The following is a 13,892-nucleotide window of genomic DNA, read 5'->3' as shown; positions in this document are numbered from 1 at the left end:
ATAGCCATTCATTTATGTTTTCGAAACTAACCAAAAGTAGGACACTTGATACAGGGTAGGAGGAGACATGGTACAGGATAGGATAGGATTATACTGGTTACAAAAGGAGTATACATATAAAAATTGTCATTTGTTATCTTTAAGCATTTATTTTACTTTTTATTACAGTTTGTCCACATTAAGTAAATACTTATAATTACATATATAAGATAAACAAACAAAACATTTGCAGAAACAGAGCATAGTTTGTAATAACATTAAAAAAATATTTTCTTTACTATTTAATGTGATTGATAATTATATAACATGAAAAAAACAAAAAAATTGAATATATTATATATATATAGTACGAGTATAAATAATACAAATGGGGTGTAACAAGTCTCCTCCATAGTGTTGGAATCGGAATAAATGATGTGAACTGAATATTGAAACTAATAATATATTACTTAATTGTAACAGTGACATATTCATTAATTTCAGGAAACTTTCTTGTGAAGAAGTGTCTTTGAATTTCTAAACCACATTTTATTGTCCCATGTTTCTAAGTGCGTAACTTTCCAGAAAACTATAATTATGTGATAGATGTTTTGTTTCTTAAAGACTCCGAAGATTGTAGTCTTTCAAAAGTGGAACACTTTTGTTATACATAAAGTAACTAGAATAATTGTCATTTGTTACTGGGGAGAATTACTTTACTCTCCACACTTCATATGAATATGAAAATGAATAGCGCAAGATGGAGTAAGAAAACGAAAAACAATGAATATTTTAGTTCGTCAAATAATATGAAAGTGACGCCTAGAAAATGCTAAAATCTGTTATTTTAAGTTCGTTGGTCTTTTTTCTGAATTAACAAATTCAAATTGGCCAACTCTTTGGGAAATATTGAAATGCTGAGAGTAAGGCCGTTAGGTAGGACGTTTATATAGGTACTATGATTGCTGATGTCCATCCACTTATTTTTGCTACATGAAAATGAGAAAATGTTAATCCTATCATAATTCCTATCCGTACAGATGACGCTTCAATCATTGGAAAATTAAAGATAAAATGGGATACTCTCTAAAAAAGGCAATTGTTAAACAGGGAAAATGCCATAAGAAGCTTTGAAAAATTTTGTGCTTCGACTTGACAGATTTGTTAAAATTTTCATATGTAATTTTCATTTTTTATCCAGTGCAGATATAAGTTGCAATGTTAAAAAATGCTTATCTATTCATAAATTATGTCTCTGTCATTGAGAATCCAAGATTTCAAATGTAGAATTGGCATTTATCAAAGATAAAAGTTTGGAACAAAAGGAACCTTACAAATATGAAATTAAGATGGTAGCAAATTAATATGAAAATTGTAAACAACAAAATTTAAAAAGAAAGAGAAGAGTAAACAAAAATGGAGATATTTGAACAAACATTTCGTTGAGAAAATAATTCGCAAAATCGGATTCAACTTCCGCCCGTTGCCATTGCTACAAGTGTTTGTATTTATTACAAAGATCAGACCAAAAAAAGTAGAATAATATCAAAAAGTGAAATTGGTAGAGAAACTTCAAAATATAATGAAGAAAATCAAGAGATAAAATTAGATTAAAATAAGCCAATTGAGTCTACTTTTTGTTGGCAGATGGGAGATAACAAATGTCATTGTGTCTGATAATAACGGTCAAAGATATCCTTCGAAAGAAAAACAAGAAGTACGATTTTAACATCCAAACCAGGAGGTTCCTATATTTGTCATCTTGCTTTCGAAGGAACATATGTCCAATCAACGGCGCATTCTATATTTTCATTTTTATCCGGACATTAATTTGATCAAACAATGGGCTATTTTGGAGGAGACTGCTTGTTGTAAACACAGGGGCTCATGTCGGTATCATGCAACCAACAGAGAAGCTTCTGGGACAAAGATTTGTACGATTACCTTGCGAACTTTACACCAATGACCACTATGTCAAATAATAATTGGGTTCTATGGTCCCAAGAAGAAAGAATTAAATATTTATGATAAATGAAAAATGTCAAAAGTTTAGAATATATGTAAGATATAAATGTACTTAAAGGAACACCAATCAACCCTAGAAATTAAAGGATACTATATAAAAGTTAAATAGACAGTTTTGGTAATCCAAAATTATAAATAGGTAGTAAAGGATGTCTGATTTGGTATACATGAACAATAAAAATATATTTCATAATAATATATTATACACTTGGTATAAAAAACGAAATTTTTGTATTAAAAATGAAGAGAAACATCAAATTAAGTGTGTATAATATGCGATACCAAAAGAGAATATTTATTTATAGGCAGAAGGTGTGTAACTAAAATACTCATACCATGAGGCAAGTTAGAGTCAAGTTGTGAAAGCACTTTTGCAAAATATATGTTTTATCTATAATAGGTTCATTGTAGCTCTATTTCCTATTAATTCCATTTTTTCATAGACGGCACTAAATATTACGACAATCAGTTTATAGGTAAACATGACAACTTGAAAATCCGAAAAGAAGGGAATTTTGATTCTTGGGGAAGTGGACCATTTATTAAAAACTTTAATATCTTTACATCAGAAACTTACATTAATTCCAACACGAAACGCCACAATCGCTATCAATTTCTTGATTTTAATATCAAAATTTGATGTATTATCTATTAAATCAACGTAAGGATGACCAACCCAAGCCTCAGCAGCTCTCGTATCTCTGTCCCTTGCAAGTTCAATTCCTTCATTTCTAGAAGGATGATCAAGTGAATAAAATTGTTCGGCCCCTTTAGCAGCTGAGGCAAGATGAACCACTTGGTTGTATCGATTATCTCGGAGCTCAACCTCGTCCAAACTATTAGTAGTCAATATATTTTCCCATTCTTTATGGCTGATGTATGCTGATGTATCCATAGTCCCTCGATCGCAAATAACCAAACAATTTTGTTTACTTTCTTTAGCAAGATCGAAAAAACTGTTTTCAATTTGAATCATGGTTTTCAATAAATTTTCCTGAAACTTCATCGCAGCCTCTGCGTCTAGTTCACTAAAATTAACTCCTCCACTGAGAAGAACCGTAGCAACTTCAGGCACACAGAAAACTTTCCATCCTAAATCTTTGAAAAATGTTGAGAGTCTAGCCTGACCAGTAGTCTTTCCACTACAGGGGCCACCTGTGAGCACAAGTTTCCATACGATTTTTCGACTTTTCTGAGAACTTTTCATTGTGCTGTCAGTATTTGTATTTTGCTCCGGCTTCATTTTGTAATTGGAGGCTGAAAAAAAAATTCAACAAATGAAATAAAATTAAGATAAATAAAAGTGGTTTCTCTTCTTTATAGCCTGCAATCTTGAATAGTGTTCTCGTATATCTTCAGAATCACTCCTCAAAAATATGAATAATACATTTACGAGTTAAGGATTTAGTAGCAAAAATAATAATTTCTTTAAGGATATGGAATCATTTTTGTGTTTTAGTAGTAGTAGTAATAAATAATAGCCAGACATATATCTCCTAAAAAGTGCAAGCGGATTTTTGCATTTGGCAATCCACATAATGCTAGAAACTAGTCAAAGATGCCCTCATCATTATTTTTTCCTTCTTGAAGAGTTAATCACATAAAATCACATGTAACCTTTAACTATTAGCTACGTATTTATTATTTTAGTAAGTTTTAAAACTTATAAAGTTGTATCGTGAGGAAGTTTGAGATAAAGTATTAACTATTGATATTATATTCTAGATCGCTGATAATAGTTGTAAAATGTAAGAAGTTACGAAGAGGATGCGATGTTTTTTTGAATACCGTCTTTCTAATCATGGAAATATAGTCCTGAAGACGTTCAAAGTAGAACAACACTGTAAAACTCCAATTCATGAAAGGAATTTTGTATTGTATACAAGTCAAATAATTAATTCCAATTCTGAATATTCTAATTTTTACTGATATAACCAACATCCCTATCTTCTGCAAGATTCCACTCCATATCTTGAATAATCTAATTTTGTTAAAATCACGGACATTTTTCTTTTGAAAAGTAATTCCCTCCCACTTCTCCATGACCAAGTCAATGGAGTCTCAATGTAAACAAATGTTATCCATATCCAAGATAAAGAAAGACCTTGAGGGGAAGGATAACACTCATATCGTTAACTCTGATTTTAAGAATTTCCAGTGTGATGTTGGACATAAATTTAATTTATTAGATTTTTAGGTACTGAAACTTGCATATTGGGACCGTTGATGGATGAAAGTTTGATAATTATAGACGTGGACAGCTGTAATAGGTATCTAATATTTAAAATCAAAGTAATAATCTATAATGATGTACTAATGTAAGAACATTTAGAACTTATTGGGTCAATAATCTGCTATGTTCATAGTAAATCTCTATGTTTCATTTGGTTCTCATATTCTTGACATGAACTTTTTGGTACATTTATGTTTGAAATTCCATTGAAAACCCTTTCGGAATCAAAGTTAACAATAGGAGTGTAATATATTTAAAAAACTCGCTATCGTGATTGATTATTTCAGGTCCTCATTCTCTCACTTTGAGGTATCCTTTAGCTTCCTCTATTCCCTCCGGACATTTATTTTTAAAAGGTTCAAAGGGTAATATCTTTGCATGGATTTTCAACGATAGTTACACTTGGGAGTAGCGGGAATCCTTATATCAATGCTGTAATGGTTACCTGCATTGGATTCACATTTTGTTGAATAAACATTATTTCTCACAAAAGTGAATCATTCTTCAAAATATCTTTATCTTTTTACATTATATTATTGTTTTCGACCAAAACATTAATATCGTATTTGTCTGAATTGTAGTACTTGGCATGATAGTGAATTGTTATAGATCGCCTGAGTTAAAAAAATATACATATTGACTTCAGAGATGAGAGTGTCTAAAAATAATCAGGACAGAGCGTTATTATTCTGTTGAGACGATACGCGTAACAGCTGATATGTAACATAATTTGAAAATGTTGTTTAATATGTTTGGCTGCTTTAATGCAATATCCTGCTCCATTGGTAATGATAACCTTCACTCTTTCGTCTCTGAAATAGGAGGCAAGAACGTTGCTTATACTTATTGCATATTCTTGTAATCATTGTATACCTTTCAACCTTATTAATGAGATAAGGACGACAAAAAAAAAGATCATATATAGGAACAACCCCTACAGCAGTCTAGGATCGCCGCTGAGTCTGTAGTTTCCTCTAATGCAATAAATGTAGCATTATCCTTAAATGCTTAATGGATCTTGGATAAAACTTCATTACTTCGAGATTCCATACTCGCTAAAACGGAAAATCGAGAGTAAATCCCTTTTCCAGTGTACGTTCTATGAACTTAACGAAATTTGGATCATTGTCGAAATGGATTGGAATATTGAAGGACCTTACCAATATAAGCAGTAAAATTGGAAATTTCAGAATTGGAATTAATTATGCGACTTGTATACAGTTCCAAATTCCTCAAGTAAATTCGGTTTTTAATGTGTTTTTCTACTTTAAACTTATTCAAAGCTTTGATCCGATGATCACAAAAACGGCATGTCAAAAACAGAGAATAATCTTCTGAACTCTATATATATTTACCTAAATTAATAGCAATTAGAGAATTAGATAATTTTGAGTCTTAATTCACTCTATACAAATTTGAATAGAACCCCTATAATTGACTGAATATTGGGTTGTACATATTTATGAAGTAATTAAATAAATTGGGATTTTTAACATTTACCGATTTGTGCTCAAGATTGTTCCTATATTGACACATCTCCTATGTACAATATTGCAAAGTATCATTGAAATAAATATATTCATCAAAAGTTATGAACTGTTTTATTGCTTGAGCTGTTTCTTTTTGTTGGGCACCTTGTATAATACATACATAACTATATGTAGACACAAATGCATTCTCAAAATCAATTACAGCATGGATAATATTTAGAAATAGACTTTCCTTACTTTCTAAGTACTTACATATATATATATATATACATATAAAAGTGCTTAAAAACATACATAAAATAATTCAATAACACTTATTATGTATGTATATCCAACTTTGATTGATTTACAACATCGTATTTTGAGATTGAGGGGTGCTGTGCTATTAATTAATAATGTTTGTAATTTTCACCAACTATTTTCCAGGGGCGTCTGCAAGGGGCTGGGCTGGAGGAGCTGTAGCCCCCCTAAAAAAAAAGGAATTTTTTCTTTTTACTAAAAAATTTAATATTTGATTATATTTTCATAAAATTTATTGTTTCAATGAGAACTTTTTTTTTAAATTTAATTTTCTGTGAATAGCTATGGATTTGTGTAAGTTTTTTACAAAAAAAAAAAAAAAATTGCTATGAATAACTATAGATTATTTAATTTTTTTTCTAAAAAATATAATATTTTGAGAGTGAATTTTTGAGATTTTTTTACAAAAAAATTAATTTGCTGTGGATAACTGCAGATTTTTTGAACTTTTGTTCCAAGACATTTACTATTTGAATTTTTTGTCCAAAAAAATTGAATAATTGAAATTTTTTCCAAAAAATATAATTGTTTGTTAACAGCTATTGATTTTGATCTTTTTTTTTTTCTTTTTTGCTTCTTTAAACGATGCTGTATTCTTATTATTCATAATTTTAAGAAAATGTGTTTACATGAGAAGCGGTTTAAAAATTTTGATGTATCAAATGGGAATCTTATTAATTTTTATTAGAAAAGGGAAAATGAGCGTATTTGGCATGTAAAACATAATTCCTCCTCTTAACTTGTACAATTTGCTTTAAAAAGTTCTAAATTGTACAAATTATTTTAGTCTTTAAGCATGTTTTAGATTCTTCCACTCTAGAAGCTGTTTTCAAAAATATGGTTTAGTGTAAAATGGATAAACCAAAACCATATAAATATGTTGCATTTTACTCCGAAAATGTTTTCATGAGGACAGGTCTTTTTCTTTTTTTATGAGAACAAGCACTACTGATTACTTTAAACCTCTTTTGAAGAATTGAAAAATAGTGATAACACAATTCTAAAATAAAAAAAACACTCCAACAATTATTGTCAAATAGAAGAAAATCTTGCACAAGCTAAGGTCATATCTTATGAAAATCTATACATAGATAGGATGCAGTTCTGTAGATCGGTCTCCGATTTGTATTGGTGTAAAATCCAAAAACCAATATAGCGAAATTAAAATTTTCCTTTCCAGAAAAACAGGAACACATATGATGCTATTTTTCCCAATAAGTATTGATCCCTTGCTATCGTCTTTACCTTTATTGGTCAAATGTTTAATATCGTAATTGTCTCGATCCATAAAAGCTAGCATTTTTCTTTGAAGGGTATTTTAAATATTTCTATAAGATATATAAACAATAAGAAGCCTGATGAGGTACTTGACATAATTCAATTCACCTCTAATAACAAACATGATGCTTCAATCATCACGTTTGGTTAGACATCCATTGGAGATTACCTGTGGGTGGGCATTTCAAATACATGTTTTATTTTTGGTTTCTATTTCGGCCCTGTTATCAAAAGAAAAATATTTTTAGATAAAACAAACTTCTAAATATAACATTATCACGCAATCCTATGAATAACCAAGCCTTCTTCCACTTATTAAATTATTTTATTTTAAATAGATGTTGCTTTAAATTGGTCCATGAGGTAGTTATTATTCTAATATATTCAGTGAATGTGGAAATGATTAATAATAAATAATCATACTTGTCTCATTTATAGCTGTAGCCAGGTATGAGGTTAGTAAAGTTTGGAGATCCCTCGATTTTTGCGAGATTACTTATTTAAGATATTTAATTTGCATAATATAGGTAATACATTATTAGTATTTTAGAATATAATTAAACTGGTGTTAATTATCTAAAAAATTGAAGTTACTATATTCGTTAATTAGAAGCCCTAAGCGGTACCAAGCCCCTGCACCTTGACCATTGAAATTAGAATATGGAGAAGCTTTATTAAACGAACCAATTAAGGTGGTCAAAGAATATTTAAGAGTAAAAAATTAAGGAAGATGCATTTCCTTTTATGAACCGTGTAAAGACTGTGGGAAAATGTATAACTCGGTCATCCAGGTATTCGTTGAGTACCCCTGCATGGAAATACATAGATTATTTGTATTTGTAAATATGAAGGGTCTCATAAATACAAAGTTAAGTTACCTTTCAGCCATTATTCTTTTTCGATTACCTGTAAGAAGGAATTCGCCTCCAAAAACCAAGCCATTTTACTTTGGACTTTTATACACCAATGCATATATTAACAAAAAGCTCATTTTGCAAGAACCGATCAGAGGAGAAGATTTTAGAGCCATTTTAATAGATGCCATGGAAAGATATGTTGCTTTTAGTATCAAAATACCCAGAGTCTAGGCCAGTCTGTTATTAGACTTTCCCTCTGACATAGTGAGGTTCATACTCTCTGAATCAAAACGTCATCTGAGAAATTAAAAACATATTTTTAGAAGGCATCATCGACCTTCAGATCCGTTATAGCTGTTAAATTTTTTGTTCGTGTGATTTTTATTATTACTTTTAACGTTTGCTGAGTAATTGTGCCCATTTTTTAAATATTTTTTGTAAATGCTATTTTCTTGTGTGTTTATTATGGATGACTTTTATTTCTAATATTGTTAAATAAGTATTTGATACTTTTATAGAATTTCTACAATTGAGACGTCACAAAAAAGAACAAAAAAACTGCTCTAATTTTAAACTAAAATGTTTATTTATATTTTTATAACACAACGACTCCAGTTATTTTATTTAATTATTAATTGTAGTACTATGTAATAGTTAAAACTACAAACATATTATTCGGTTCAAGTAGATTTAAGTTAACCTTATATTCTTGAAAATCATTTATTGACATGTTTAAAATACACAAGAAACGTTAGTTTGGAAAATGCTGATTTTACATGGTTAAAATACATTTAAACAATCATTCTCTTTTGTGATTTATAGTTAAATTGTTACATTAAGACTAGAATGCCAATATACTTTTGGAAAGTATACATTTACTGCACTTTAGACAATATTCACAATCCCTAATCATCACTTTTTCTAGTACCGTTCTAGTTGCAATGAGTAAAATAACGTAAGCAAAAAACTTATATATTAAATGAATACTTTTGTAGTAGCAACCTGAACAGTGTTTATTTTTATTTTTAAAGCTGTAATCATTCAGGTTTTTAATCGTTCGCATTTTTGAAATCTTAAACAAATATAAGCTGAAAATTAATCTGGTAACGCTGACAATTCGATGTTTAAATGTTTGTTAGGAAAGTAGCTTAACTGTCAGGACGTTTCATTAAATTGTCTGCATATCAGCTATGAAATATTGGAAAAAAATACGAATTCCACTCCGTATCTGGAAAAAGTACAGGATAAATTGACCGGATGTCGATCCTCAACTTTAATACCACGTTGTTATGATAGCAGCACAGAGCGAATCCAAATTTAGGTGAGAGTTGCGGGAGGGATTTTTCTCTAATACACTCTAAACTGCAAAGTCCAGAGAGTTGAGGTCAGTGATGGAAGAGGGCCAACTTGAGGCAGGTCAGAAGACAGTCGTAATGTTGCTCATAAGTTTTGGTTTTTCTTATCTGTAAGAAGCTGTCTAAATGTTGTAGCCAGTCTAGATGGAGATGCCAGGGGTCTCTGTTTACTTCTCGGGACTCGCATAGGCGCGGAGGAGATCACACACGCGTTGCTTTGGCATTATTACACTTCAAGACATGGGATACAAACAAAACATTTTATTTTTGTTTAAGCTGTCGTTTGGTTGCGTGATAAAACCTCGTAATAAAAAAGATACGGGGATAAAATCGTAATTAAATCCTACTGTAAGTTTTGAGTCCCCACTCTGAATAGTGTAAATAGAGTAAAAATACATATTCATACATACATACTTATAAGACATTAATAACAAAACTGAAATATTAAGATAATTTAAAAACTGTGATGAAATGGTGTTAATATAATTTATAACGTGATTAATTAATTTTATATTTTACATTAATTATAACAAATATGCCATATGTTGTTGATATTTCTCAACTATTGCTCCTCTATAAAGAATGGCTAGTCACTTTTAATGATTTATATGCAAGAATTGAACTAATGTGTCACATAAATATATATTGTTAAAGCATTTAATAACATTGTATGAGACGTGTCAACATAAAAACAGGGTTGTGATAAAATAGAAGAAATTGAGATAAAATATTTTTTGTTACTTGATCAGAAAGGATTATATGCTGTTTTTTTTACAAGCCATTATGTACCACTAGATAAGATCAACCCTGTATATACAATTGAACTATGAATATCTTTTGATTGGCATTATTAGTTAAGGATGGGATTTTTGTAGATCAATATTACAGTTTTATTTCCTTACATACTACAAATATGTCCCATCCCCAGTCTGTATAAAATATGTCCTGTCGGTATTTAAAAATAAAAGAAATTGTAAAATAACGTAGCAGTCCCCACGGTTTGAAGAACGTTCGAGAGGAGAACAGCTAGGCTGTCATTACGTTTTATTATATCAACTTCAAGCAGCTGTGAGAAGAAGGGAATACACATAAATGCCAATCTTTATATAGGCCAGATTTATTTGAATTTGATCCTCAATTCTAATCTGATTCTTACAACGACTTATACATTTATCTCCCATGCAAAGCCAAATTGATACTCTTTGTCCTTCATTAACACACGTACTAGTTCTTATTTTATACATATATGTTCGCCTAATTTGAATGAATGATACTATTTTTAGAAAATAGTTCCGAATTTTTTTTTTTTTTGTTTGAAATTTGTATTGTTCCATCACTAATAAATTTATGATCGAGGGTGTGAGACTGAGTGGAAATATTTGATATAAATATTTTTTCATCCAATATTAATTTACCCACGTTCTCGCTTCTTTCTTAGAGTATCTTTAACTAAGACTTTTTACCTTATATTATGTAAAAAGCAAAGGAAATGAGCTCCATTCAATGTAATAAATGTAAAAAGAGCTGTTTAAAAAAAAAAAAACATAAATATTTTATCCAAATATATGAATGAATTATTGCCAAAAACTTGCTCTGTTATCTCTCGTTCTTTCAATTCGTATATTCATATATATATATACATAGGTATATAAACCAATAAAATTAGCATTTCAAAAATTGAAAAGAGCAAGTCAATAAACATTTAAAATAATGAAAGATTAAAAGATATATCCCAAAAAATAAATGTTTAGGGATTGGAAATAAAAATTTAATAATAAACTAAGGATTTATAGGCTAAATTAGTTGCAATTTGTCATGATTGCATTACTATTATTTAAAAAAAAACATTTGACAGTTAAGTAAATTAGATTGGTAATTAAGTTTGTTTCTTTTAAATGCTACCTGGAGACATAGTAGAAAAAAGTTGCTTATGTTAAAAAAATATAAATATATCGCTCTTGAGGCTATTAAATTTCATAATTTTTAACTCGAAATACTATAACATGGATCAAAGTAAAACTATTTTTATGTAATAACTCTTTTAGATAAATAAAAAATCTTTCAAAAGGTTTTTTATTAATTTATATATATTTTGTGTATTTATACTACAAAAATGATAAATAAAGTACGATAACATTCAATATCTTTCACATTTTGAGTGTGCGTTTCAATTCTTATAAATACGTACTATGGAGCAACAAGCGTGCAAAGTATCATATTACAAAAGAAAGAAAGAAAGAATGAGTATATACAAAAAGTAACGAATTTGACTTTGAGTGAGGTTTAGCACGAGCTTTGGCTCAACATGTCATATTAATAAATATATATAAGGGGATATATTAAGGATTCTAAATCCTTAGCATTTTTTAGCGTGCGAGTTTTTTGTCGTTGGCAACCTGAATAATATATTTTTGTTTTTTTCATAATCTATCAGTATTATTTCCCTTTTGGGGAGAGAACGTCTAATTATAAAGTGAGCTAAAGAAAAATAGAAATTAACTGAGGATTTGTCGGTGAGTTATCATCCATATTAATCAAGCAAAGTTTGCTATAACTCCGAACATGTATATAACAAATTAAACTTTTTCCTTTGTAAAATTAATCACATCTTGATTATTAAAATAAGGAAAATCTGTATACTTTAGCGAATATTTATTCTTAGGATAATTAAATAATCTTAAATATCCTATTATTTTTATAATGAGTGGATACCTGTTTAGAAAGAGTTTTGAATTATCTATTGATGCTCTAAAAAAGAAATAAACTACCCCCCTCCAATATTCTGCGACACACATTACTGAAGGAAAAAAGTTTGGTAGCCAATCTGTACTTGTACAAAAATATAGAATAGTCCACATACGTAGACTATATCTTGCCAATATTTCAGAAAATAACTAAGTTTAAGAACTAGTCCAATATTGTACATGGGATCTTTTTTTTTTAAGTAGAAAAAGAAAAAGTATGGAAATAAATTGAATTTCACAAATTTTTCTAACTACCTAATGACTTTATTATAAGTAAGGGTGATAATTTTGGTAAGAATAGAAAAGCGTGCGAGGAGAAGAGAAGAAATACTTATGGCATCATTGATTAAATAATAATATACATCTTCTTCTATCAATCAAGAAAGTTATCATTCCCGCTTTTATTATTCAATAATAATATAATATTAGATGGTGATAGTCGATAGAGAACTGAATAAAATGCCTAAAATAACGTCACCTTCTGTCTGGATTTATGAAAATGGAGGCCCGGGAATTTGGAAAATACTTACCAGATGAGAAACAGATGGTTTGTCAGATTTGTCGATATAAATGTGCCTTTAGTCCCCTGTCTAGAATTACACGCCACTCATTATCCTCATCTCATATCAAAAGCATGGATATTCATCAAAAAAATCAAGTTAATGATGAATGCATCATGTCAGACTTTAACTCTGATCTCACAAAGATGTTTATTGCATGTAATATAGCCTTATCTGTTGCTAATTATTCTACATTCAAAAAATTTATGGAGAATTACACGGGTGAACCTATCCCTTCCCGAGGAACCATCATTAAATTAATGGAGGATGTTGGTACTGATGTTATTTATAGAAATACATATAAAAATGTTTTGAGTCATCCACACCAAATGACGATCAAGTTATCAGTAAAAAGTATAAAATATTTACTAATTTTGAAATGGAACTCTGAATTTTGTACTATCTAACAGTAAGTATTCAATTTTTTTTTAAATCCAACCATAAAATATGATTCTATTTTAGCTAAACATATCAAGAATTATGATACACAACTCATTAAATGGCAAAAACAACTGATTAAATGGTCACAGCAACGGGGTAGTAGCTTTGGATGGTTCAACACTAGTTTGTCTGAGACTAGTTTCTTCGCTTAAAGACTTGGGTATGATCATTACACAGTGATAAGGCTATTAAAAGGAAGAAAAATTAAGGTTCAATATGGGTATAAACATTTACTTGTAAAAAAATTAAACATATATTTTTGCTTAAATTTTAAAATCCTGAACAAATCCTCTTTAACTGTTTTACAGACTTTTGGCAATCTTGCTGTTATTTTTTTAAGATTGGCAGGTCTGATATCATACCAAGCACTGTCTTGTGGGGAACTTTTCTGTCTTGGTGTTCCCACAATAGCTCTATTGGCTTCAAATCAGGAGATTGAGCTGACAATTGCATAATAGATAAGATGTGCACGCTTCTTTCTTGTCCAAGAGTTTTTTGCGGAGCTTGGATGTATGTTTTGGGACGTTGTCTTGTTGAAAAACAAACTTCCTTCCTATTAATATATGTCCAAAAGGAATGGCTTGCGTCGTATATTTTATCAAACTTTTTCTTGCCAGTGTAACTAAACAT

General features: G+C 29.7%; 1 protein-coding gene across 1 annotated transcript in view; it reads right to left on the bottom strand.

Moving 5' to 3' along the window:
• Positions 1 to 2,225: 2,225 nt before the first annotated feature.
• Positions 2,226 to 13,892, bottom strand: part of LOC121121913 (TRPL translocation defect protein 14-like) — a 28,503-nt gene continuing 16,836 nt past the window's right edge. Inside the window, exon 2 of the mRNA XM_040716905.2 lies at positions 2,226 to 3,261. Coding sequence (XP_040572839.2) covers positions 2,570 to 3,261 — 692 coding nt within the window. The 3' untranslated portion in view covers positions 2,226 to 2,569. The remainder of the gene's footprint in view (positions 3,262 to 13,892) is intronic.

The sequence above is a fragment of the Lepeophtheirus salmonis genome, chromosome 7 (genome assembly GCF_016086655.4).
Source record: "Lepeophtheirus salmonis chromosome 7, UVic_Lsal_1.4, whole genome shotgun sequence".
NCBI classification, from domain to species: Eukaryota; Metazoa; Arthropoda; class Copepoda; order Siphonostomatoida; family Caligidae; genus Lepeophtheirus; species Lepeophtheirus salmonis.
The sequence above is the reverse complement of the archived record's forward strand: the minus strand, read 5'-3'. Positions and strand labels throughout refer to the sequence as shown.